Source organism: Rattus norvegicus, chromosome 1 (genome assembly GCF_021556685.1).
Source record: "Rattus norvegicus strain SHRSP/BbbUtx chromosome 1, alternate assembly SHRSP_T2T, whole genome shotgun sequence".
NCBI lineage: Eukaryota > Metazoa > Chordata > Mammalia > Rodentia > Muridae > Rattus > Rattus norvegicus.
Genome location: NC_141534.1, coordinates 147,376,180 through 147,404,147, shown reverse-complemented (window position 1 = coordinate 147,404,147; position 27,968 = coordinate 147,376,180). Strand labels below are relative to the sequence as shown.

At 43.2% G+C, this 27,968-nt stretch overlaps 1 protein-coding gene across 2 annotated transcripts; it reads left to right on the top strand.

Annotated features, from left to right (window-relative positions):
* The first annotated feature begins 5 nt into the window (after positions 1-5).
* On the top strand, positions 6-27,968 carry Sec11a (SEC11 homolog A, signal peptidase complex subunit). Of its 2 annotated transcripts, XM_087587396.1 has the most exons (7): positions 6-150; positions 10,290-10,388; positions 10,666-10,775; positions 16,487-16,636; positions 21,302-21,421; positions 27,108-27,165; positions 27,441-27,968. In XM_087587396.1, the coding sequence occupies exons 3-7, from the start codon at positions 10,693-10,695 to the stop codon at positions 27,489-27,491; spliced, it is 462 nt and encodes a 153-aa protein (XP_087443522.1). In that variant the 5' UTR covers positions 6-150; positions 10,290-10,388; positions 10,666-10,692; the 3' UTR covers positions 27,492-27,968.

Below are 27,968 nucleotides of genomic sequence, written 5' to 3'. Positions count from 1 at the left end.
GCCCTGTCCACTGTGAGCCCGGCCCGTGTGGCAGCGGTTCCTCTTGGTGATTGTATCGCGCCCTCTTTGCTGCTAATTACCGCGTTCTCCATTCTCACCATGCTGTCTCTAGACTTTCTAGATGATGTACGGCGGATGAACAAGAGGCAGGTGAGATTGGCCGCCCCTTCTGCTAGGGTTACTCTGGTCCCTTTGCCGTTGCGGGGGCCCCGCGGACCTCTGAGAAGGATTAAGGGCCTGCATGGGTCGGTTGCCTGTATGGATCATTTCTTTCTTTGCAGTCTGTAGCCAAGGCTTCTTTGCTCCCATTCATAGCACCAGTTTCGGGGGACCGAGAGGGAAGGCGACCCTTTGCGATCCCTTCCTCCCAAGGATGCAAGGGAGTTAAGTGAAAACTGTAGGGCGCTTTGTAAATGGGAGTTTTGGACACTGTAAGGCGGCAGGAGGACTTACCAGTTTCTGGTGGGGCTCTGGAGATAGCCATTGCAGGTCCCACAGGAGCCGTTTTGTTGCTTTCATTCTCTAGCCATCTATCTGCCCAGGTAGACCTCAGTAGACTTCATCCATTTTAACTTGGGTCACTCTAAGCTCGGAGTTGAATCAATCATACCACTTGTGTGACAGTCCTCGGAGTCGTTAATGACAGATGACAGTGGGACAGAAATCTTGAAAATTAAGTCTCCAGATTTTATTTTTAGGTTATGTGTCTGTATGACATATGTGTTTTGGAAGCCCCTGGCACTGGTGTTACAGGTGGCTGTGAATAGCCTAATGAGAGTGCTGGGAACTGAACTCCGGTCCTCTGCGAGTGGGGCAAGTGCTTCTACCCGCTGAGCAATCGCTGCTCCAGGTTTTATTTTTAAATCTTGCTCTCTTGCCTTCTAGCTCTTGGGCTAAAAGGTACTGAGAGCACTTTCACCTTTTTGTCTCGTGAACCAAATGTCCTGGTGGCAATTGACCTTTTCCCCTCCCCCGCCGTCTCTTTCTCTCTCTCAGCATTTTGGTATTAAGAATTGTCTTATGTAAAGATTTGTGGTTTGTTTTGTTTTTTTGTTTTTGTTTTGTTTTTGAAGTAGGGCATTTGTTTTGCACTGTTTATAATTACATAGAAAGAAAAGTAGGTCCATCTCTTCTTAGAAATACATACAAAATCGTGAGAGATTCCAGTCAGAACAGCTTTAAATCTGGAGTCTTGAATGTACTCCTATCTTGGTGCTGGGGATCAATCCCAGGGCCTTGCATTCATCACAGGCTCCCAAGCTGCACTCCTAGTTTTGAAAGACCTTATTTTTATTACCGTATTTATTTTGAGACAGAGTCTTGCTATGCAGTCCTCCTGCCTCAGCCTCATGAGAGGTAGATTTATAGATACATGTCATCACATGGCTTCACTGACTACTCTGACTATCTGCCCATTGTAAAGCAAAGTCTGTATGTAGCCCCTGCTACCTGGCACTCACTGTGTAGCCTGAGCTGGCCTTGAACTGAAGCTGGCCTCCTGCCTTTGCCTCTTGAGTGCTACACTTAACCGTGTCAGAGTAAATAACCATATTTTCTTTTTTAGGTTTCTTTGTTTTTCAAATGTAGTGCTGAGAGCCATGCCTAGCACTTAGGCAAGTGATCTGTCACTGAACACATATATCCCCATCTGGAAAGACTTTTTGTTGTTGTTTTTTGTTTGTTTGTTTGTTTGTTTGTTTTTCAAGATAAGGCCTCAAGTGTAGGCCAGGCTGGTTTGGAAATCAGAGATCCACATGCCTGCCTCTGCCTCTGCTTCCCAAAGACTGGGATTGAAGGCATATTGCCTGGCGGGGTGGCACCACCCCCCTCTTATTCCATCCCCAGAAGAGAAATTTTGTGTATGTGTATTGCTAGGATCATACCCAGGGCCTTTCATGTTCTTTGTTTGTTGTGAGACAGGGTTTCCCTTCCTGTTCTTGAACTCATTCTGTAGACCAAGCTAGCCTGGAACTCTGCCTGTCTCTTCCTCGAAAGTGCTAGAATTTAAAAGCATATGCCACTACCTCCCCAACCCCAACTTGGTATTTCAGTCTCTAAACAAGTGCTCTACTAGTAAATTATACCTGTAACCCTTGTTTGTTTGTTTTTAAGGTTTTTTTTTTTTTTTTTTTTTTTTGCTTTTAAAAAAGTGCGTATGTTCACCATGTGTATACGTCTGCTGCCGGGTGAGGCCAGAAGAAGGCCTTAGATCCTGTGGAACTGGGTTTACATTTGTGAGCTGCCCTGTGGATGCTGGAAACCAAACCTAGGTCTTTTGCAAGAGCAGCAAGTGCTCTTAACTGCTAAGCTGTGTCTCCAGCCCCTTACTTTTGTTGTTGTTGTCGTTGTTGTTGTTGTTGTTGTTGTTGAATATGTGTGAATGTGGGTATGCACAGCTCACAGACTGTGTGTGACAGAGAACAACTTAGGAGTTGGTTTTCTTCTACCACCTTCTTGAGCCAGGGTCTCACTTCCTCTTGCTATTTCTAGTACTCCAGAGTAGCTGGTCCATGAGCTCCTAAGCTGAGCTTTCTGGCTAGTGCCCCTCCCTCCTTTTTAAAGTACGTTTATGTTGTGTGTGTATAAATGTGTATGGGTGTGAGAGTGCTGTGGCATGCACGTGGACGTTAGAGATTGGCTTGTCAGAATCAGTTCTTTCTGCCAGTGGCCCAAGGATTGAACTAAGGTCATCAGGCTTGGCAGCACACACCTTTACAGGGGCTATGCTGCTGTTTGCCCCTGGCTTTTTGAAAGACAGCTTTTTCTTGAACCAAGCACAATAGTACACATCTATAATCCCGGCATTGGAAGGCTGAACTACCTGGGCAACTTAATTGAAGGCTGGCATATAATTAAAAGCAAAATCTTGTCTCCGAAAGAGAAAAAACCAACCAACCAAACCAACCAATCAATCAAACCACCAAACACAAACCCTACACTGAAACCCATGGTGGACGCACCTGCAATCTCAGCACTTGAAAGTGGAGATTGGGGCTTGGGGGGTGTGTGTCCAGAATTAGTTAAAGGATGACTAATGGGATTTGGTTCTCTTCTTCCCATCCCACGGGTCCTGGAAATCAGCCCAACACCTTAATTCTCTGGCCATCTCTTCATAGACAGGCACACACCCCACGATCACCTTTTAACTAGGTCTTTTCTTTGATTTTTTTTTAAGATTTATTTATTTTTGTTTTATGTGCATTGGTGTTTTGACTCCATGTATTTCTGTGTGAAGGTGTCAGATTCCCTGGAACTGGAGTTACAGACAGTTGTGCGCTGCCATGTGGTTGCTGGGAATTGAACCTGGGTCCACTGAAAGAACAGCCATTGCTCTCAATTACTGAGCCATCTCTCCAGCCCCAGCTGGGGCTTTTCTTAATCCAAGGATCCCAGATTTGTAATTTACCTATTTCTATCATATAAATCCTTCTAAAAGGGTTAATATCATGTCATTAACATGTCATAGAAGCGGGATTAAGAAAAGACAACCGCACACAAATATAATTTTTACTTTGTAGACAAAATAGAAAAAGCATAGGTGACAGTGAATTAATAAAATAGAATGCGATGAATTAGGACATTAATATTTTTGTTATTAATATAATATAATTATACTAATTTCTTTTTTTATTGTGTTAGAAATTGATTCCTGGGCCTCAAGCATTCTAGTCACACACCTCACCTGACTTACACATCTATTCCTCCTGAACAAACTTTCTCTTTCTTTGGGTACGTGACGGGTTACATGGGGTGTCTTCTTTCCTTTTCCATCTTACTTCTTTTAAGATATTAACTTTATTCTCCAAAACCACTTTAATTACATATTTTCATATTAAGAAACAATGGTAAATTTTGGGTGGATCTATAATGCATCTATATGGAATCACTTGGATTATGGACCATTTTAAAATCTTTTTAATTCATTTTATGTCTTTAATGTTTTTATCTGATATAGAGTTAGATTACTTTCCCCTTGCATTTCCTTCCTAGCCCCTCCCAGGTGCCTTCCCCCAAGCCTATTATGTCTTTCTACTTTTAAGTTAATAGCTTCTTTTTCTTTGAATATTATTGTCACAAACATATGTGTGCATGTGTATGCATGCATATGCACAAATAAATATAAATATAACTGTTGAGTCTTTGTGTTGGTAGTATGTGTGGTTTAAAGGCTGGCCACTCTACACTGAACACTGATAGGGGCTCATCCGAAGGAGAGGGGAGTTTTTCCTTCATCCATAAGTCATTAGTTGCCTGTAGTTCTTTATCTAAGGGAGGGACCCCTCAGAACTTCCCTCTTCTGCCTTAACAGGTCCATTGTTCTGGTCCTGTTTATGGAGCTATCTGTAGGAGAGACTTGGACAGCAGGCTTCCTGGAAACTCTAGCTCTTAGAGTCTTTTCACTCCTTTTCTATCATGTTCTCAGAGCCATAGATGCAGGAGCTATGCTGCAGATGCATCACTGGTGCTGGGCTCCCCACTGTCTGTGGGTCTTTTTATTGTGTCCAGCTTTGGTTTTCTATGATAGCCTCCCATTTTCTGTAAAGAGAAGCTTCTTTGACTAGACGTGATAGCTACACTTATGGCCTCTGCACAAACCACCTTGCTTTTTGAGACAGGTCTTTTCACTGAACCTGGAGATCTGCCTTGGTCAGTAAGGCCCAGGATGTATTTTGTCTCTGCTCTCTCAGTACTAGGGTTACAGGCAACCACTGCCACGTCTAGCATTTATGTGCATGTGGGGGTGTACACTTAGGACTCGGGACCTTACTTTACCCACTGAGTCACTTTCCTAGTCCCTATGGGGTTTGTTGTTATCGTTGTTGGGTTTTGTTTTATTTTTTTTATTGTTTTTATTTGTTTTGAGACATAGGCTCACTCTGTATCCTGGGCTAGTCTGCATCTCTCTAGGTAGCCCAGGCTGGCCTCAAGTTCATGTTGGTTCTCCTTTCAGAACCTCTCAAGGGCTGACATCACAAGATTAAGCCATTTTACTTGGTTTACATTTTATTTTTTATTATTATTTTAAAGCTTGTTCTCCTTATGTTGTACAGGCTAATCTCAAATACACAATCTCCCCACAGTAGTCTCCTGTATACCAAGATTATAAACAGGAGCTATCCTAGTCAGCAAATTTAAACATTTTTGTTACTTTTTATTATTTTGTCCTGTGTGTCCTGTCTCCATCTCCATACCCATCCCCATCCCCAAGCTGAGAACCAAACCTAAATTTAAACATTTTTAAAAATATTAAACTTAGAGCTGGGAATGGTGGTGGCACATGCCTTTAGTCCCAGGACTCGAGAGGCAGAGGCAGGTAGATCTCTGACTTCAAGACTAGCCTGGTGTGCAAAGCAAGTTCCAGAACACTCAATATTATACCTAGAAACCATGTTTTGAAAAATAAAATAAACTCAAGGCTAGGGAGATGACTGTACAAGCATGAGTACCAAGGTTCGGATCCTCAACACCTATGTAAAAAGCTGAGTGTGTCAACATGTAACAGTGATAGGGAGTGTAGTGGTTCATTAGGAGTGGTCTCCATAGACTCCTGCATTTGTTGCTTGGCCCAGAGGGAGTGGCACTGTTAGGAGATGTGGCCTTGTTGGATGAATGTGTCACTGTGGGGGTGAGCTTTGAAGACTCCTATGCTCAAGCTACAACAAGCGTGGTACGCAGCCCTTTTGTTACCTGTGGTTCAATACGTAGACCTCTCAGTACCATCTCCAGAACCATGTCTCCCTGCACACTATGATGCTTCTCACCATGATGATAATGGACTGAACCTCTCAAACTGTAAGCCAGCCTCAATTAAATGTTGTCTTTTCTAGGATTTTCCATGGCCATGGTGTCTCTTTATAGCAATAGAAACCCTAATAGAGGGGCTAACACAGGTAGATCCCCCTGTGGGCCTGCTGGCCAGGCCTTCAAATGGAAATGACAAATTTTAAGTTCAGTGAGAGACGGTCTCAAAAATTAAGATCAAGAGCAGTTGAAGAAGACTCCCACTACTGACTCCTGGCCTCTGCACATGCCCACATGGATGGATGCATTTGCACACCTGCATACACCACACAAATATACACACTTCTGCAGCATAGAACACACACAAAGTTAACACAGTATTAAACTGAATTTATAAATATAACTCCCCTTTATATTTTTTTACTTTTTGAGATTATATATATTTTTGAGATTTGTATATAATTATGTATTATATAATTTCCCCCTTTTTCTCCCTGCAAATCTTTTCATGAACACCATGTCTCTTTGCTTCTTTGAAATTTATGACCTCTCTATTTGTTACATATAACTGAGTGGGTGTGTATGTGTGTTTCTAATGCATAAATACAAACTGCTCGGTCTATATAATGTTTATTTGTCTATATAATGTTTTTAGGGCTGTGGTGGTTTGAGTAGGTATTGCCCCCATAGACTCTTGTGTTTGAATGCTTGGCCCATAGGGACTGGCATTAATAGATGTGACCTTGTTGGAAGTATGTCACTGTGGGAGTGGGCTTTGAGGAATCTATGCTCAAGCTATACCCAGTGGCGTGCACAGCCCTTCTGCTGCATGTGGATCAAGGTGTAAAACTCTCAGCTCCTCTAACACCACCATGTCTGTCTGTGTGCTGTCATGCTTCCTGCTGTGATGATAATGGACTAAACCTCTGAAACTGTCAGCCACCTTAATTAAATATTTTCCTTTATAAGAGTTGCTTTGGTCCTGGTGTCTCTTTATAGCAATGAAACCCTAAGACAAAGGCTGACCGCTTAGTGTCAGATAACCAGTTGGTGTACTCTTCTTGGGGAAGATTGTTTTCCCACTGTTAGCTTTCCTTAGTTGCCAGTAGTTCTTTGTCTAGGGTTGGGGCCGGGTGAGCTTTACCCGTTTCTCATCAGCATGTGTACGGTTGATGTCATGCTCAGGCAGTCAAGCTATAAGACCTCATAGGTGTAGCTTCTGGCACAATCTCACAGCCTGGGCCCTCACACTCTTTCCCTCTCTTTCACGGTGACCCCAATCCCTGGTGCAGAGGTTGGGATGTAGATGCATCTGTTGGGACAGGGCTCCACTGCTCTGCATTTTGATTGGTTATAGTTTCTTGTAATGGTCCTGTCCTTTGCAAAGAGAAGTGAGGGGGGAGACTACACTTAGCTGTGGTGTAAGGACAAGTGCTTAGAATAGCTAGAGATTAGGCTGTTAGTAAAGTGGTGGTCGTAGGTTCTCTAAGACACATGACTTCAGTAGCCTGGGTAGTTGGCTAGGTTTCCAGTACCAGTTGTGAGTTCCCTCTTTGTTGAGTGAGTCCTGAGTCCAGTTAAAGAACTGTTGGTCACCAGGAAGGTATGTGTGCCACTGCTTCATTCTCGCTGTGACTGTCGCATGGTGGTCACTGGTGTGGTTCATGGGTATTGTGATTGTTAGTGTTGCGTGGTGGTCACTGCTGTGGTTCATGGGTATTGTGATTGTTAGTGTCGATGATGGTCAGTGTTGTGGTTCATGGTTATGGTGACTGTCGCTGTCCTATGGTGGTCACTGCTGTGGTTCATGGTTATGGTGACTGTTGCTGTCCCGTGGTGGTCACTGTTGTGGTTCATGGGTATGGTGACTGTTGCTGTCCCATGGTGGTCACTGCTATGGTTCATGGGTATTGTGACTGTTAGTGTCCTGTGGTGGTCACTGTTGTGGTTCATGGTGATTGGTTAGGACTTTTGGTTGCTTCCCTCCTTTGGAAGTTTGCATAGTCCACAGTTCACGGTGTGTTCAGCAATAGATACATAACCTTCTCTTCTGGGGTTCGCTCCCCCAACCCACACTCATCTCTCTCTCTCTTTTTTTTAAAGATTTATTTATTTTATTTATATGAGTACACTGTAGCTGTCTTCAGACACATCAGAAGAGGGCATCAGATCCCATTACAGATGGTTGTGAGCCACCATGTGGTTGCTGGGAATTGAACTCAGGACCTCTGGAAGAGTAATCAGTGTTCTTAACCACCGAGCCATCTCTCCAGCACCCCATCAAAGTTGCTTAACTACCCACTAGGCCATCTTTTTCTTTGGACTTTTCAAAACCTATTTTGTTTTGTATGTATGAATGTTTTGCCTGAAGAGTATATGTACTCTACATAGATGAATTCTAGCCACAGAATGTGCTGGTCACTGAGTCAGTACATGTGACTCTCTGGAGGATAGTAAACATTACTCCAGCTGCACAGAACTAGGTGGCATAGAGCTGGTGCCCTACCTCCAAAGTGCAGAGACCATGACGACTTCTTAACGTCAGCCTTTGCAGTTACAAGACCCATTGTATGGATTACTTTTGTAGGTGGAGCCTACACATTTTTGTGTTGTAGTTTTATTCTCATTCAGGGTTAAGTACTTTCTGGTGAAATGGCTGGATGGTTAAAGTGCATGTGAGGCAAACAACAGGGCCGGATCCAGGATTCCCAGTACTCACAAAATGCTGGATGCTGGGTAAATGTAGCCATGGGCTTGTGATCCCAGTGTTGGAGGTGGAGAGCTGAGGAGATCCCCTGGACAGCTTGTGAGTATGAGTAGCCATGTCAGTGAGCTGTGGTTTGACTGGGAGACATTGCCCCAAAGAATAAGGTACAAGAGTCACTGAGGAACAGTCTGTAGTGGGGATGGATTTGAACTTCTGATCCTCCTGCTATCATCTCCCCAGTGCTGGGTGTGTTATCACACCCAATTTATGCATAGCTGTCATCTAACCCAGGGCTTTGTGCATGCTAGGTAAGTGCTTTACCAAGGGAGCCCAGCCCTAAGTAGTTTTTGAGACAGAGTCTCACTGTACAGTCCAGAGTGACCTGGAGTTGGCATTCTCCCTGCTTTAGCCTCCCAAATGCTAAGGTACAGACGTGCTCTGCCTTGCCTGTCTGAAAGGAGCTCACAAGTTGACTCTACCCCCCTCCCCTCTCTCTCAGAGAGTCTCATGAAGCCCAGAGTAACCCTTCCATTGGTGATCCTCTCTCCCTTCAGCTTCCCAGTGCAGGAATGGCAGGTGTGTGGAATGGTCAGTGTTTCATTGGGCTTAATGATATTCTTTTAGAGTTTGACCTTGAAAGACTAGGAACTTACTGTCTGGTCACTTCTTAGAAAGGGCAATTCAAGTGTGTGGCTGTTCTTGTACCCATGTCACCGTTTCATCCTAATAGCTTGATGTGGTCAAATGGAATGAGGTTGGGTTACTCATTTCTGCCAATACTAAACAGATAAAAATGGCTTTGTTGGTGGTGGTGATTTATGTTCCTAAGCATTCGCATGCAGGGAAAAGCGGCAGGAAGGAGAAGCTGTCTATTTGACTTCTGAGTAAAATCTCTTGGCAGGAAAAGAAGACAAGGAGTGAAAGAGTAAGACCATCAGACAGGATGTTTGCTTAGCATGGTGTGCTCTTGTCTACATTGTGCCCCAAGACCAGCTTACTAGTCCTTTTCAAGGAACTAGCAGCTACACAAATACACCTCAAGGGACTTTAACCTCTGTGTATGGGTTGCTTGGTGCTGCTTGTCAGCTTGACTGAATCTAGACTTACCTGAGGATATGCCTGTTGGGGATTGTCTTGACTGAGTTAGTTCATGTGGAAAACGCCTTTTTAATTATGGTGGGACCGTTCCCCAGCCAGAGGATCATCCACTACACAAAATGGAGAGAGTATGTGTTGTTTGTCTGTCTGTTTCCTGGCTGTGAATGGAATATAACCAGCTCCTTCAGGCTCCTGCTCTTTTGAGTTCCCCACCATGAAGGACTGTTCATTTGAACTGGGAGCGCTAATAAACCTTTCCTTTTAGACTCTAAGTTGTTGTTTTCATTTCATCATAATCGGGAAAAGAAACTGACACACTCTGCTAAAAGTGAAGGTGATGTTGACTAGCTGAATCAATCTCAGAGTGAGCTGCTGTAGTCAGTGTGGTGTCGTGTGTCTAACGGAAGGGGCAGACCCATGCAAACAGAGTAACTTCTTACAGAAACATAAATCTCCATTCTTTTAAACAAGTTTTTCTTTTTTAAAACTTTATTTTATGTGTGAGTGTTTTGCCTGCATGTGTGTATGAGTGTGTATGTATATGTGTCTGGTGCCTACGGAGGCCAGAAGAGGGCATCTGATATCCAGAACCTGGAGTTACAGGTGGTTGTGAGCCACCATGTGGTGCTAGGAAGTGAATTCTGGTCCTCTGGAATAGCAAGTGCTCTTAACCATTTTTCCAGCCTGAAACCTTAAATTTTTTTTTTTTATGAATTATTTTTCTTTTGGTTTTTCAACACAGGGTTTCTCTGTGTAGCCGTGTGTGTCCTGGAACTCTCTCTATAGTCTAGGCTATCCTTGAACTCAGAAATCTGTATGCTCCTGTCTCCGGAGTGCTAAGGTAGGCCTGGAAGTCTATAAGCAGCCTGATGTTGATGGTCTTTTTACCCCTCTCCTGACTTCACCTCCTGATGGCTAGGACATAGGCCTGAGTCTCTGCACTTGCCTTTATGCAGTGCTGGGGATTGAACCCTGGGCTTACACCTGCTAGGCAAGCATTGTACCAGCTGAGCTGCATCCTCATCTTGGCTACTTGAACTTTTTAATGATAGCTACAATCATTTTCCTTCGTGGAGGAGAACAGTAGTGGATCTGATTCCTTCTCTTTGTTCTTGCAGCTGTACTACCAAGTCCTAAATTTTGGAATGATTGTCTCCTCGGCACTAATGATCTGGAAGGGGCTGATGGTGATAACCGGAAGTGAGAGTCCCATTGTAGTGGTGCTCAGGTAACACGATTCCTTTTCAGAACACAGAATTGCATGGGATTACTGGGGAGAAAGGTGGAGGTATTAAATAAATAGTTGTGTACCAGTTCCTTGGTAACTGTTACCTAGGAGAGCCTGAAAAGAAATCAGTTGCTACTCAATTGTGCAAACTATCATGGGAGGTGTTCCCATTCCCGTAGGACCCGTATCCTTTTCCTTAAAAACAATTGCGTTTAATTACATGCATGTGGATGTAAGTACCCAGGGAGTCCAGAAGGTAAACAGGTGATTCTGAGCTGCCCAACCTGCCTATCATACTCAGGTCCTCTGTGTGAGCAATGTGTGTCCTCTACTCCTGAGCTATTTCTCTGCTCACCATTCCCAACCCCAGTACCCTACAGGCTGCTGTGTGCTGGGTGTGGTGGCTTATACCTGTAACCTCACCACTCAGCAACCAAAGTCAGGAGTCAGGAGTTCAAGGCCAGTCTCATGGGAACCCTAAAGACTTTCATTTGACTTTTGGCTCATCCCTTAAGAGACTGAGTGCACTTTATTCAGTGTCCTTTGTTTTCCTCAATTCCTCTGTCTTTAAGCATTCCTGTGTTTGGTATATCAGGCCTAGAACCTAGCACATTAGGCTGTGCAGGCTTCCACGTCAGAGTTCTGCATCGTGTCCTGCATCGTGTCCTGCATCGTGTTCTCAGTGCTGGAAGCATCACCCAATCTTTCATATTTTCTGTCGACCTTTAAATATCATTTCTAAACTAGACTCCAGGACTTTTAGGCTAATCATCCACTCATTTAGGTGATAGCACTGAAGTTTTTCCCTACCTGGTTTCCACTCCTAGCTTTGTTCTGATAAATCTTGTGGATTTTAAAATCTAATTTAGCAACTAATTTTGGGGACATTATTATGTGGTTATTTAATTGAATCATTATAGGTGTGTCCTATTTGGGGATTCATTTTGTAACCCCCCAAGTCCTTCCTGGAGCGAGTACAGTACATATATGAAGGAAGTAGAACTGTCCCCTATCTAGAGTTGAGACACGCTCTCCTTCAGAATTTCACTGAGGCGTGACTGACGTGCAAAAAGCACTGGTTTTTGAGGTCTGGAACTTGGTGTGTCTTTGGTAGGCATACACCTTCAAAAGCACGTCACAAGGCTCCCTGCTCTCCATTGTTTTTTCACTAAGAATATTAGAATGTTTACCTTCATTCTCTTTCTTTCTTTCTTTCTTTTTTTCTTTCTTTCTTTTTTTAAGTCTTGCCTATGTTGGCATTGAATTCATGGTCCTCAGAATTCTAAGTACTGAGATTATATGCATACATCAACCATATAAGCTATCGGTTTTTTTAAATCAAGTCCCCCAACTAATTCCCCATTTATTCCAGCAGTCTCAGTCAGCTCCTGATAACTGTCCTTCAACCCTCTGCTAAAGAGAACTAAATCTGAAATAGCCCCAGAGGAAATCTCCCAAAGGAACCTCTATGCCCCTGCACTTCCTCTCAATGGTGTGGTGTCTTCCTTTAGTGCTAGAAGGCAGCACAAAAAGTAATGCTCTGGATGATGTTTCCAGTGTTGAAGGTAGGACCTAGGGACCTCCCTGTGTGCTAGGCGAATGCTCTACTGCTCACCAATCCTCACCAAAATTAGGTCAGTGCTTTTGGTTTTGGAGAGGTCTCAGTATTTGAGGCAGGATCTTGCTGTGTATCCTTGGCTGGCCTGGAACTTAGACCAGGCTGGCCTTGAATGTGGATTGCTCTTCAGTCTTCCTATGTACCATCATTCCTGACCAGGTTGTTTTTTAATTGTTGTTTTAAACAGCTGTGTAAATGCAGCGGAAAAAAATTAGCTTTCTGCTGGGTGTGTGGGGCATGCGTTCATCCCAGCCCTCAGGAGACAGAGGGTCTGAGCAAGTGTGAAGTGTCTGTGCTGTTCATTAAGGCCATGTCCTGTCTCGGCATGGGGAGGGAGGTGTGGCTGATAACCTGAAATCTCAGTTAACAGAATAAGCCATGGCGGAGTGCTTTTTTCTTATTCCCGGAGTTCACCAGCTTTGTCAAAGCACAGAAGGTAAATGCTAGGTGGACACGAATCCTCCAGAGATATTTGATCGCAGATATCTGATCTGATCATTAAGTTCCTGAAGTTCAGTACCTCCACTGAAGTAGTAACCAAGATCCAGCTCCCAATATCTTCCGGCTGTGTCGTGTCCTCTTCCCTGGGTGTTGGGATGGTTCATCGGTGGAGCTCTTCCTGGCTGAAGAGTCATGAGTTGGCTCTCTCTGCAGCGTCCTCTTTCCAGGCTACGTCTTCTTTAGACCAGGTCCTGCTGCATAGCTCAGGCAGGGCACAGGCTCACAGCTCTCCCCCTCTGCTGCTTCCTTTTTTCTTTCTCTTCTATTCTTTTTGTCTTGACTTTATTGGTTTTTTTGTTTTGTTTTGTTTTTGGTTTTTTTTTTTTTTTGGTTCTTTTTTTCGGAGCTGGGGACTGAACCCAGGGCCTTGCGCTTCCTAGGCAAGTGCTCTACCACTGAGCTAAATCCCCAACCCCCATTGTCTTGACTTTATTGTTTTGAGACAGGGTTTCTATGTAGTTCTGGCTGTTCTGGAACTTACTATGTAGATCGGGCTGGCCTCGAACTCACAGAGATCCTTCTGCCTTTGCCTCCCAAGTGTTGGCATTAAAGGGGTGCACCAACACACCTGACTTCCCCCATCTTCCCTTTGACAGGATCTCGTGTAGTTCAAACTGCATTGAATTCTGTATGTAGTCAAGCATGGCATTGGGTTTTGATTCTTCTGCCTCTCCAAAGTGCATCTTGGTAGCACACCTAGTATGGTGTTTTGTGCTTGATAGGCAGGTACCCTATCCAATAAATCTGAGTCCCAGCCACCAATATATAAACTTTTTATTACATTTTATTTATTTGCATATGTCTATAGTTGCACATGTGCCAAGATGCATATGTGGGAATCAGGTTTTGTTATGTTTAAATGTTATTGTTTTATGTGTTTTTGCCTGCATGTATATCATAAGCTTGTGTATGCGGTGCCTGTGGAGGTCAGAAGAAGGCATTAGATCCTCTGGAATTAGAGAGGCTATAAGCTGTTGTATGGGTGCAAGGAATTGAACCCAGTTCCTCTGGCAGGGCAGCTTGGAACTGCTGAGATGTTGCTCATGGCTTATTTTGCTCAGGAACATTTTTATATGAGTCATGCAAGCATATTTTCTTCTGTGTCTCCCTACCCTCTCCTACATACGTTATATATTTTATTTTATTCATTTTGACTTTGGGGCCTTGGGATGTAGTTCAGGCTAGCATTGAACTCAGCCTTGCTGCCTGTGCCTCCCTCCCAGGTGCTGGTATTACAGACATTTACAGTCATTACAGTAGTTTCTGACTACTTCCGTGTGTTTTAAACTGGTGTCTACATGTGAATTCCGAAAGCATTTCGTTATTTTGCTCCACTGGACAGCTTCACCTGACTACTGACCAGATACTTGGTTCTCTGAGAGATAAAAATAAAATTCAGCTCCATTTTTGACCCTTACCCAATCCCTGTTTCTGTGACTGTCACATCTGCTCAGTTGCCTGTGACACAAACGAGGGGTCATTCTTGATTCTGCTGTGTCTAATTGACCACCAATTGTTTTTCTCTCTCTTCTCCTTTATTGCTGTTCTATTTCAGGCCCTTGTCATTTCCTGCCTGGCTGTCATAGTGACCTTTGAGAAGAAATGCTTTTCTAATAAGAAAAAGTTAATATATTCCCATAATGTGAAATGCTAGAAGCAGGAAAATCTAGATTGAACCTGTCTTTGTAACTTTGAGATAAAAATCGTTGTTAATGTTGTAGCCTCTCTTTGAGTATAATTTTACAGATAATTGAGATAATTCTGTAAGTGCATTTCTTTTTCTTTTCTGTTTTTTCTCCTTATCGTTTGTATATGTATAATACACACATACATACACAGTGTATCTGTTTGAAAAGCTCTTTTTTTGTTTGTTTTTGGAAGTACTGGATACCTATCTGAGGGCCTTGTCCACTGAGCTGATAAGCCTGATAAGTCTACATAACAGGGATTGTTTGTTTATTTGTTTAATTTTGAGACGGGATCAACCTTGGATGGGCTGAAACTTGCCATGTAGGTCAGGATGGCCATGAACTCACAGAGATCTGCCTGCCTGTAATAAAAGCTTTAAGTATGATCATGCTTAGCATGGCGGTACAAGACTGAAATCCCAGCAGGAGGGTTGCTGTGAGTTCAAGTCAACAAAACAGTAAGCACAGGGACCAGCACCCCTGTAGCCCAGCACGGGAGGCAAGAAGAGGCTGTGAGCTATGTCAGCATGGACTGCTTAGTCGAAAGCTAGCTTTCCATACAGGGTGACATCTTGTCTCAAAAATAAGACATAAACAACAAAACCAACCACACGTTTAAAAAAGAATTCATAAATAATAACAAATACAAACAAACACAAACATTGTTTCTCATAATTTTGATGCAGAAAAATTGTTGAAGGGGGTGGGGGCTGGGAGATGACTGAGCAGTTAAGAGGACTTCCTCTTGCCAGGGACCCAGGTTTGGCTCCCAGCACCTATGTGATGGCTTTCAACCATCTGTAACTTCAGTTTTGTTTTATGGGGGAATTTCTGGGGACCCAGTGATGCCTGCCTCCCATTCCCAGATGTTCTGAAGTGAATGGGTTCGTATGTGACCGGTGCATGAGGATTTTACTTATATTACTTAGGCCGTTCCAGTGTACAGGAGGGTTTGGGAGCCACTGCTGTTCCATATATATCTTCAAACGATAGTGTCTGTGGCTGAATGATACCTGTCTTGAGTTTTATGTCCTGCTGATATGTTCTTGTCATTGAAAATTTGGGTGAGTTCCTGATGATACAAATCTCTTTTTAGAACTGGGTATGAGGCAGAACAGGTAAGCGGGAAGAGATGGTCTCATGAGTTTCTCCACTTCTTCCTAGTTTCTGAAATCCTTAGAAATCCCTACGTCTCTCATAAATGCCTTGATAACATAGTGTTACCTTTGTGCTGTTCTGTGACCTGATGAGCTGTCTCCCCCATAATCAGCTGGACTCATAAGGTCATCATGGTCTGTGTCTTCATAAATGGCAGAAGATGAGCCAGTTCTCATTTGAATATTTGAATATGTTTAGTATTTTCAGATGAAGCCAGAATAAGGGCAGTGTTTTTTAAAGTTCATTCTTTTATATTGTTTGTCATTTGAAATTTTAAAAGGTTAAGGAATTAGTAACACTGCCCTTTTCAAGACTTGAGCATCTTTGATTGTAATGCTTAAAATGGAACTAGTTAGTGAAGACTAATAACTAAAGAAAATTCCTTTATTAGTTGAGGGAAACCAAGCTGGGTGTGGTGGTGTACACATGTAATCTCAGGACTGGAGACTGAGGTAAGAAAATTTCCATAGGTTTGAGGGCATCCTCATTCATATACTGTGCTATACTGTACTAACTGGGTCCCCAGAATGAATGAATGGATGGATGGATGGATGGATGAGTGGATGAATGCATGGGTGAATGAGCATGAATTAGAACAACCTATTTTGTGGACAGAGTTATCTGTGGCACTGTGGGTGTTAAAATGCTGAGTACATCACAGGGGTACATTGACATCTGTTGCTTTGTTGAATTTCTAATTTTGAAGCAGATGTAACCTGCCTTTCTGTATCTTTTTCCCCTCCCAGTGGCAGCATGGAGCCTGCGTTTCACAGAGGGGATCTCCTTTTCCTCACGAACCGAGTTGAAGATCCTATACGTGTGGGGGAAATCGTTGTTTTCAGGATAGAAGGAAGAGAGATTCCCATAGTGCATCGAGTCTTGAAGATCCATGAAAAGTACATGTCAGCTTTTCATCTGTGATTTTGTAAAGTTTTGTTTGAGAGTTGATGTGGTTAATTTTGATGCAGAAAAATTGTTGAAAAGGGGGTCTGGGAGATGGCTGAGCAGTTAAGAGGACTTGCTCTTGCCAGGGACCCAGGTTTGGCTCCCAGCACCTATGTGATGGCTTTCAACCATCTGTAACTTCAGTTTCAGGTGATCTGATGCCTTCTTCTGACCTCTGGGGGCACCATACACGAAGGCAAAATGCTCATATACATAAAACATTTTTTAAAAAATAAAGAGGGCTGCAGATGTAGCTCAGCTGGTGGAATGAAGCCCTGCATCAGCACCCAACACAAAAGGTCAGAACCCAGGCCTGGGGTACGTGTGTATCCTAGCACTCGGGAGACAGAAGCAGACAAGGTCAGGGTCATTGTTGACTAGGTAACACGTTGCAGGCTAGCCTGTGCTAATGAGCCCCTTCTCTAATAATAAAACATCGTAGAGAGTAAGGAATCCTTGATCTTTACTTCCCATCCAGTTTTATGAATGTCTGAAAGTTTGGCGAACATTTGGAAAACTCTGGTCAGGTATTTATCTATTTCTCTGAATACTTTCCAGAGGGGTTTGTTTTGTTTTGTTTTGTTTTGTTTTGTTCTTTTCTAATTCTTTTTTGGTCTCTGTGTCACTCAAAGATCATGTTGTAAAGATTAATCCTAAATATAATTCCCTGCTATAATGGAATCTAACTAACCGTAATGAATAAAGAAACTTTAAAATGAGAACAAAAGCTATAAAGCACTATAGTGATAATAAATTGTGAACTTCTTCTAGAATACTGGAGTTAAACTGGGCCAGACCCGATTATAATTAATTGACTTTTCAAAGTTCAATAAAGAGGGCTGGCCAGATGGCTTAACAGGAACTTGCTGTCAGGCCAGAATGACCTGAGATCTGTCCCCAGAACCCACAGTAGGAAGAGAACCAAATCTCAAAAATTGTCTTCTAACCTCCACACATGCACTAATGGATATATATATATATCCACATACATGTGTACAACAATAGTAAATAAATTTAAAGTTTAAGTTTTTTTAAGAAGCTGGTGAGGTGGCTCAGTGGGTAGAGGCATTTATCACCAAGCCTGATGACCTGAATTCAGCCCCTAATCATCCACATGGTAAGAGGCCTGACTCCCAAAAGTTGTCTTTGAACGTCCCATGTGTACCTGGTGTACACAACACTAAACAAATACTCCTGACCTTTCTGCTTTTACATCGTGAGTTCTGGGATTATAAGTATGTGCCAGTGTACCTACCAAGCCCAAGATAAATTTCTAAAATCTAAATTGTTTTTCTCACTTGAGTCTTACATTTTAGAAGCAGAAAAGACACCTCATTCCCTTTACCTTGGAGTGAGAACAGTGAGCCAAAAGTTGAGCTTCCCTGGTCTTGCTTTCTTAAGGTAGTGTGGAGACTTCAGAAGGATGGCTCCTGCACTCTCAGTGGGTGGTCCCTGTGCAGCTGTGCACACCCATCCTTTCCAGTCTGTGGTGCTTGCACTTACAGAATCTTCCTCAAGAGGAGAGAAAGAAATGAACAAATGGGGTGGGTACTGGGGACCCGAAAGGCTCTCTTGAATTAAGTCCTCAATACCAGCTGGCTTGGCATCTTGTAGTTTTTCTCCATTTAATGGGTACTTATCTGGGGTGGTTTCTACCTTAATCCCAGCACCAGAAAAGTGGAGCCAAGAGGATGGTATGTTCTAGGCGGTCCAGGACAGCAGAGTGAGGAAAGGCCATTGTGTCCCAGCACTCAGCCCGGTCAGGATTTTGGGTGATCTTTCTTTTGCCTCCTGGGTGTTGGGATTCCATGCAGGCACCACCACACCTGGCTGGAGCATATCTTGACAGGCGTATGAGGGTGGTCACCAGGGAAAGGTATTTGTTCTGCCATTACGTTGTTGAGGGAGATGTGTGCTTTTTCAAGAAACAGTAGTAATCTCTCCTATTCCCCCCGCAGGGGAGAAAGCACAGTATTTGCTGGTTAGTAGGTCTTTGGCACTAGCCCAGTCGGTAGCACTCCTTCCCTTCTGGCCGCTTCTCTTCTGTTGGATTTTGCTTCAGCCTCTGAGGGGCCATTTTTTTTCTGGTTGAACTGCCCTCCCCCCTGATACTCCTTTAGCCCCCCCAGGATATCTCAGGCATTCTTTCACTTACTGAATTGTCAGCTGCTGGTTACTTTTCTCTGTATATATTTGCATTTTTTAAACTGGAACCTCATTTTCAATGTGGCATTTGCACTTAACTATCTTTGGTGTTTGCAACACCTCCCAATTTTCACCTGAATCCTAGCATTGGGACTCAGTTTCTGAGTGGATATTAGTCAGTAGAAACCTGAAACTCATTTTCTTTTTTATAGACTGTGATTGTTAAAGACAGTTGGAATAATTTTAGGCTGGTCTTTATTAACTGTAAATTCTGCTTTGTTTTCGGTTACATTTTAAACTCACTAGAAGATGGGCTGGAGAGATGACTTAGTGGTTAAGAGCACTTGTTCCGGGTTGGGGATTTAGCTCAGTGGTAGAGCGCTTGCCTAGGAAGCGCAAGGCCCTGGGTTCGGTCCCCAGCTCCGAAAAAAAGAACCAAAAAAAAAAAAAAAAGAGCACTTGTTCCCCTCCCCTTACCCATGAGGCAGTTTACATAAACCTCCAGGTCCAGGGGATCCAATGCCCTCTTCTTCCCTCTTCAGGCTCTAGGCACATGCAGGGTACACATACACCTATGCAGTCAAAGCACTAATAAATATAAAATAAATATAAGAGCAATTTTAATAATTACCAGAGGTCTTAACCATTCTTTATTAAATTCTTTATCCTTGACTTTTTTTTTCCTGAGATAGGACCTCGTGTAGCCTAGGCTGTCTTTGAACTCTGTATGACCAGAGAACTCCCTCATTTTCCTGCCCTTACCTTTCAAGGATTGGGATTGCAGGCATGTGCTGCCATGTGCAGTTGGTTTAGCCTGGGATCAAAGCCAAGGCCTGACATAAACTAGCAAGCACTCATCACTCACATCAGCAGTCCCAAAGCAGTCATCTCTTGATTAGGCAAGATAGTTTGTGGTTTTGCTTTCATTTGTTTTTGGTTTGTTTTGTTTTTGAGTTGGGTTCTCTATGCAGCCTTGGCTATCCTGGAACTTGCTATGTAGATCAGGCTGGCCTTGAATTCAGAGATCCACCTGCCTCAGTCTCCTTAGTGTTGGGATTAAAAGCATGTACCACTACACCTTGCCCAAGATAGTATTCTAATAAATGCTACCATACCTGAAAAATTGAGGCTTTTCCCCCCTGAGACGGGATTCCTTTGTGTAAAATAGCCCTGACTGTCCCGGACTCATTTTGTAGATCAGGCGGGTCTTGAACTCACAGAGAGCTATCTGCCTGCCTCTGCCTCCCTAGTGCTGGGTCTAAAAGCGTGTACCACCACACTGGCTTTTCTTTTAAAACTTGTTTTTCTAATAACTACATATTTATTAAAGAAAGAATAAGACAGTGTAAAGCTACAGTATACTTTAGTCAGCCACTGTTTATCCCTTGACCTATGTTACTTTTGCTCTTACATTTTATATTTAAAGGTTTTCTAGCGTGCACAGTGGGGTCTAATAAGTCCCATGTATCTGCCATCTACCAGACGGTTAGCATGTGGCCATTCCTGTGCGTTTTAAGCCAGATCCTCAGTATCATAGCATGTCACATTAGCATTTCAATAAATTTCTATAAAATAACCATTAAGCTTTTATAAACTAAAACTATAATTAGTGTGGGGAATAAAATATACTATAAATAAAAATGAACAATTTCTTAAGATTATTAACTTTCTAGTTCAACTTGCCAGTTTTATTATGACTTTAACTGTTTGTTTGAACTTGGGTCAGATAAGGTCCTTGGCTGCAGCTGGTTGATAAGGTTTAATAGACACATGGAATGTTATTTTAATTACCTTTATTGTTTTTAAATTACATTTCTTCATTTGGGAGACACTGCTAGTACACATGGAGGTCAGAGGAACACTTGGGGACATTGGTTCTTTCCTTGTACCATGTGGTTTCTGGCCACCAAACTCGGGTGGTCAGCCTTGGTAGCAAATGCCATTACTGATGAGCCATCTCACTTCTGCCCTTACTCTTGCTCCCTCTCGAGGTTCCTTCTCCAGCACTCTGTCTCCTGCAGAAGTGTTCATGCCACTTACAGGACTATGCTGCTCCACAGTGTTGTATAGTCTTTACTTGACAGTTACCTCCTGAGGATAATTTAATGTGTTCTTTTATTTTTATGTTAGTAGAAAATTGGTTATGTATGTTTAATATAAATTGAGATTTATTTTATATGCTAGTTGATCTTCTCCTCACGGTGTAACACTTGCATGGTCAGCTACTGTCTCATACTGTCTGCAGCAGTGTTGGTGAGGCTGGTGTAGTGCAGCCGGCTCCTTCAATGCTCACTTCTCACCGACTTCTCAGCTTTCTCCATGCTGAACAGTCCAGCTGTCAACGTTCTGTTAGCCAATGAAAGACTTGCTATTAGGCATGATAAGTACCCAGTGCTTGGTAACAAGAGCTGATCCTGTGCGTTAAATGCCATGAGGGTGTTTGGTGACTTGTGTTTCCTTCCTCTTTTAAGGCAAGATGGGCATATCAAGTTTTTAACCAAAGGAGATAATAATGCCGTTGATGACCGAGGCCTCTATAAACAAGGACAACACTGGCTGGAGAAGAAAGATGTTGTAGGGAGAGCAAGAGGGTGAGTGAGTCCCTGGGAGAGCGTCATGGGCTTTTCATATTACTTTAAACATGGTCTTACTGGGCATGACTGAGGGCATAACTGTTGGTCCTGGTTATGCCAAGTCACCATTTTGTTCTTAAAGAGATATGAATCTGAAAGTGCACTTAAGTCTTAAGGTGTACTATTCCTGAGGGGAGGGATGGGGGACAGTAGAGTCAAGTATAATGCTGAGATGGTTTAGTGGAGTTCATGAGTGCGGCGGGACATACCTGTAGTTCCAGCTCCTGGGAGATAGGCCAAGAGGACCAAAGAGTTCAAGGCCAGACTCACTGAAAAGCTGTGAGTTTAAGGCTAGCGTGGGCTACCTGAGACCCTGGCTCTAAAAACAAGAATCATGTATTCAGGTCACCCAAGGAGCATTGATACCTGCACATGGCTAGGCTATTAGGATCCAGAGTAGCATTACTACTGCTTCATGAAACAAGTTATTAGAATTTTATCGAGACTATTTAAATTATTTATCTGAATTAATTTTATTGTATAAATATAGTTTATATTGTTTTACTTCATCTTGAAGTTGATGAGATCGAATGAAAAATTTCAATTATATTAAGCCTGTTTATTTCAGATATTATCAGGAGAACAGATCAGTGGAGGACAGGATTTGTAAGTTACTGGTGTAAGGGAATATGGATTTGCTACTTTAATGTGTTAATAGTATTAACAATAACTTACCTTTATCAGGGCTTGCTATATTCTAGACTAATTATATGTGCCTTATATTGCTTCATTTTAACCTTCAAACAACTCTTAAGATTCCCATTCTGCAGATGAGGAAACTCAGACAAGCCATGTTATATATCAAAGATCACACTGATACTGGTATTAAGTGGCTGGAGGCTCCGGAGCCCATGCTCAGCCATCACAATGGAATTGCTAGCATGGCATCCCTCACATGGGTAGGTGGGGGTGCTGGTTCTCTGTTTAGGTGCTTCACAGCATTCTTACTGTTGTCAGACCCTCTCCTCCTTACTACATAATTCAGCTGTGTACTGCCACCTCACCGTGTGACGCGGCTGTTTCTGAAAGTTTCTTCAATTATGAGAAATGTAAAGGAATCCCAGATTAGATCAAGAGCCCTATGTTGGAGCTAAACGTAATCTACAGTAGGTCATCCATGGCTCTGAGAAAAGGGTTTCCAAATTTGTTCATTTCCAAAGATGCTCCTGTCATTTTCAGACTCGCTCACAGCTTTAGTCTTTGTCTTTCCATTAGCTTGAGAAGATTTCTCTGTGTAACTCACTCTGTAGACCAGGCCAGCCTTGAACTCAGAGACCTGCCTGCTTCTGCCTCTCAGTGCTGGGGTTAAAGGCCAGCGCCTCACACCTGGCAACATTTGTCAGATATGACAATAATCCCACTGCTGTCTGTGTTGTTTTCACTCCAAGGCCATTAGTGTGTTCGTTCATACATCAGTACATTCATCACCACTCACAGAGCTACACTCTTTCTGTAGCTCACACGGCTACCAGCTGTCCTCACTTTAGCCCTGGTTAGCAGTATTTCTAGTTTGCTTTTGCAAACACCATATTATCGTTAGAAATATCCAGTGGTTCTACCCAGTCTTCCCAGTAACATTTTAAAAAACAGTTAAAGCATATGCACATTTTGAAGCTTTTTGACAACTTTTTCTGTATGTTTCTTCTGTGTAAGAGTGCCCCTTTGTATGCATTTGTATGTTTGTTCTGTGTAAGAGTGCCCCTTTGTATGCATTTGTATGTTTGTTCTGTGTAAGAGTGCCCCTTTGTATGCATTTGTATGTTTCTTCTGTGTAAGAGTGCCCCTTTGTATGCATTTGTATGTTTCTTCTGTGTAAGAGTGCCCCTTTGTATGCATTTGTATGTTTCTTCTGTGTTTGCATTTGGTTCTTCTTTGTTCGGCTCTGCGGCTCCCTAGGCCGCCTTGCATTGGGTAAAAAGAGAGATCTTATTTTCCAGGTTAGAGTACTCAGGCTTCCTCTCCAGTAACTTCTTTTTGAAGAATTTTTTTAAAGTTCCAAACTATATAAAATTTAAACTAAAATCTCAATTTTAACAGTATAAGCCCTTTAATGGCTTTTAATAAGAAATGTAGTAATGTGGAGTAAGGAACTGATTCTGGGAAGTGTAAACCACCTGGGCATGGACAGCTGGCAGCCAGGCTTCACTGCCCAACTCACTTTTCATCGACTCCTGCCACTGAGCTGGACACTTAATGTAATGAGTCACCTTCCTTTGTGGAAATTGTATTTATAAAACCTAAGCTGATATTTCAGAGTCAAGCTGTACCTTGCTCTCACAGGCAAACCTGTGACTGTGATGCAGCCACCTTTCAATTTAAAAAAACTTTTTTTTCTGGATTACTTCACACTGATACCAATGGTTCTGAGCCTCATTGTTTTTAAAAATGTTACTGAACAGAATTCACATATAAGATTCTCTATTTTAGGGTTGGGGATTTAGCTCAGCAGTAGAGCGCTTTCCTACCGAGCGCAAGGCCCTGGGTTCGGTCCCCAGCTCCGAAAAAAAAGAAAAAAAAAAGATTCTCTATTTTAAGGGACATAGTTCGCAGATTTTAATATATCTACAAGTTTGTGCAACCATCACTGCTATCTAATTCCAGGTCATTTCTCTCCACCCTCAAGTAATCGTCCACACTCTAGCAGGCAGGACTCACGGCCTTCCTCCTGCAGCTGCTGACAGCACTAACCTACTGTGTAGGCGCCTGGCTCCTGTGGGACATCTCATGTAAACAGAATCAGAGTTGTGGTCTTCCGTGTTTGACCTTTGAAAATTAACCTAATTTTCAAGGTTAATTCATCTTGTAGCATGCAATACAATTTTTAGAAATGAAACTAATACCCTACCAACGAAAAATATTTAATAGAGATGCCTGGGAAATCAGAAAGTTGGACCTGTTAGTCACAGAGAAGAGAGGAGAGGGGTGTCAGAAAAAGATGAGAGACTGGCAGGAGAGTTGGTACAGAACGTCACAGTGAAAAGGAATGAGACTAAAGAGGGACCGTGACGCTGGAAGCAGCCAGACAAAGCTGTCCTGACAAGTCAGAAGGGGAAGTGAAGTGCACCAAGCAAAATGTCTGTCCCTAAAGTGTGTGTGCTGCAGGCTTTGATGGTAGAGTGGCAATGCTCACTACATGATGTGTTTAGTGCACCCTGAATACATGTTTTGAAAGTCCCCATAAAAATGCTATGCCATAAAGTACATGTAAATTACAGGTAAATAAAAGATAAAGCTGTGTCTAGGTGCGGAGGCACATTTGTCCTCGCACCTGCCTGGAGCAGGGACAGGGTGCTCTTGAGGTGATGCTGTTTGCAGGAGCACAGTGAGACCCTGTTGTGAAAATTAAAAATATGGGGCTGGATAGTTGGCTCAGTCGTTAAGAGCCCTTGTTCTTCCAGAGCTTTGCAGTACTTTGTGGGTGTCTCCTTTCAGCTCTTGGAGAGCCCATATGCTGACGCAGGTTTGCTGTGGTGAAACTGTGTGCCACCGTGTACCTGTGCCACATATCTGTATTAGACCTAAACGTCTTGAACTTGAGTGTACAACAGCATTGTTTGGGGTGCACGTTTCAGGGATTTGTTTAAACTCAAAAAATGTGGAGACACTAGAAAAGTATAATTTTGTGTTTTGTGTAGCCCAAGCTAGCCTTGCACTCTCTGTTGTAGTGGAGAATGACTGATCCCCCTGGCTCTCAAATGTTGGCATTTAGGTTTGTAGCCCTACACCTGGATAATGTGATTTGGAGATCAAACCCAGGGCTTCATGCCTTTCTGCTAGGCCAGCGTCTGCCTTCTGAGCTACAGCGGCAGCCCCAAGTGACTCTGTTAAGAAGATCCAGCTGTGGAGAAACATTAGCGTACAGAAAGGGAGTTTGGGGAAGGGAGGGAGAAAGACCAAATTAGTTTTTAAAGAGTACAGGAGATGGGAAGTAAGAAGAGTTCTTAGCAGGACACTAAAAACAGTGTCTGTTGAAGTATGCCAGTGGCTTTGATGGTAGAGATGTTAATTGGGAGGTGCTTTCTGTTTCTCTGACCTGTGGCAGGAAGGGTCTGTGCACACAGTCAAAGTGGACAGTGATAAAAGAGTTCAGTCCACATGGGCCATTGCCACATTATGGCCAGTCTGTCTGAAGTCTGCCGGTGGCGGGGAGGATGAAGAAAGGTGAGCCTTGGAGCTTGCTCACCTCCTTTTCTATCACAGTGGTGATACCTGATAACTCTCTTGTTTTTCCTGAATTATTATTGCTGCTGTTGTCGTTGTGATAGGGTATCATTGTATAGCACTATTTGAGCTAGAACTTGATATATAGACCAGGCATTAAGATTTGTCACCAGGTGGTTTTGCTCAGTTTGAGGGGATGAAGAAAAACAAAGCTAGTGAAAACACAGGGCTGGGGAGATGGCTCAGTGGTTAAAGTGCTCGAAGCTCAATTGTAAGTACCCGAGTTCAGATCCCCAGAGCCTCCCTAAGTGCTGGGTGGGCTTGGTCACCCATCTCTAATTCCAGTTTGAGAAATCAAAGTACAGATACAGCAGTCTAAAGGTAGGTGTAGAAATAGGTTTGTGAGTTATTGGAACAAAAGAGGAAGGATTTCAAGAGCAAGTTGTAGTCATTAATTCAAATACTGGGGCTGGAGAGATGGCTCACTGGTTAAGAGTACTGATTGTTCTTTCAGTCGATTCTTGACTCCCATGAGCAGCTCGCAACCATCTGTAACTCCATTTCCAGAGGATCCAGTGCCCTCTTCTGTTCTGTGGGCACCAGGTTTATGTACATACATACACACAGAAAACACTCACACATTAAATAAATCTAAGAATTGAAAAAAATTACTAAAGAAGTATATAGGGAAGTGGAAGCTAAGACTGGTTTGCTGCATGTGGTGATAAAAATGGTTCTAGAGACATTTCAGAGATAGGCACAGTGACACATGTACTCATCCAGCAGTTTAGGAGACTAAGCCAGGTGGAAGTGAGCTCAAGGCGAGCCTGGGCTGCATTTCAAGACCCTACCCAAAAATAAAATCAGGATTAAGAGGGCCAAAGCCAAACTATGGTTAAATGAGTGGGCGGTGGAGTACCTTGCAGTGTGCTGCAGTGTGCCTTATCTCTCCACCAAGATTGACAGCTCCCTAAGGGCTCTGAGGCCACACCCAGCCCCTAGCCTAGAGATACCAACTAGAGGGGGCGGGAGAGATGGCTCAGCGGTTAAGAGCACTGACTGCTCTTCCAGAGGTCCTGAGTTCAATTCCCAGCAACCACATGGTGGCTCACAACCGTCTGTAATGAGATCGATGCCCTCCTCTGGTGTCTGAAAACAGCTACAGTGTACTTATGTATAATAAATAAACAATTCTTTAGAGAGAGAGAGATACCAACTAGAGATCTAAGATCTGCTTCTGCCACACACAAGCCGTGCGTGCACCTTGGGCCCGTGATCCTGTTTCCTCATCTATAAAATGGTGTAATCCTAACTGCCCTGTGACAGGTTGGAAGGAACAAATATAATGTATGCAAGTGGACTTTGTGAACTGAAAATTAGTCCTCTGGAAGGTACTGGTGATTCTGGTCAGTAAACATTAGCAGCTGCTTCATCTGGGTGTTTTCCTGTGACAATAAGTTGTTTGTTTACTCGTTTGTCCTAGGTTTGTTCCGTACATTGGAATCGTGACGATCCTCATGAATGACTATCCTAAATTTAAGGTGAGAGTGCGGCAACTGTATCTTTGAAATGAACTGGTCTTGGGTTGAGAGTGCAGCTCAGCAGCACGCATGCTCAGCGTGTGAGGCCGGGACTCAGCCCACCTCGCCCACAGTGCTCTTCTGTTTTAGCTTGGAAACTGCCAGGTGGATTACTGCTGACGCATGAAAGAAGAGTTTACTTCAGTAATTGGTCCTGGTCACAATAGAGTTCAGGACCGATGAGGACTAAGAGGTATTGGAAGTGACCTGACTTGTGTCCCTGTTTCCTTTTCCAGTATGCAGTACTGTTTCTGCTGGGTTTATTTGTGCTGGTCCATCGTGAGTAAGAAGCCGGCCTCGCTGGTCCTGGGAGGATGCTGTCTTGTTGTTACTGAATGTTGGAGTAGACCCTGGCCTGTGACTGGCGGGTATCCGGAGGACACATATGGCGGCACTTCTGGGTAGCACTGCTTTGCATTACTTTGTGTTTCCACACCCGAGGATGTGTGGGCGGGTGCATGTGCACCATGGCGTGCACACAAGGGGACTGTCAATCACAGGCTTTCATATGTTGTCATTGTCACTCTTTCACATTTTTGTACATCAGTGAATTTTTTATATTAAAAGGTTGAGCCAAAGCCCCCAGTGTTTGTATTTTGAAGCCAAGCTTCACTTTTAAAGTGCCTACAGAGCTCTGTGCATGCAAACACAGCTCTGCATGAGTTCAAACCTGTCGTTCCTCCTTAACATGGGAAGGGCACATAATGAGGCGGTCATAAGTCTTAACTTTTCAAAATTTTAAATAAAAGACTTTGCACATTGAA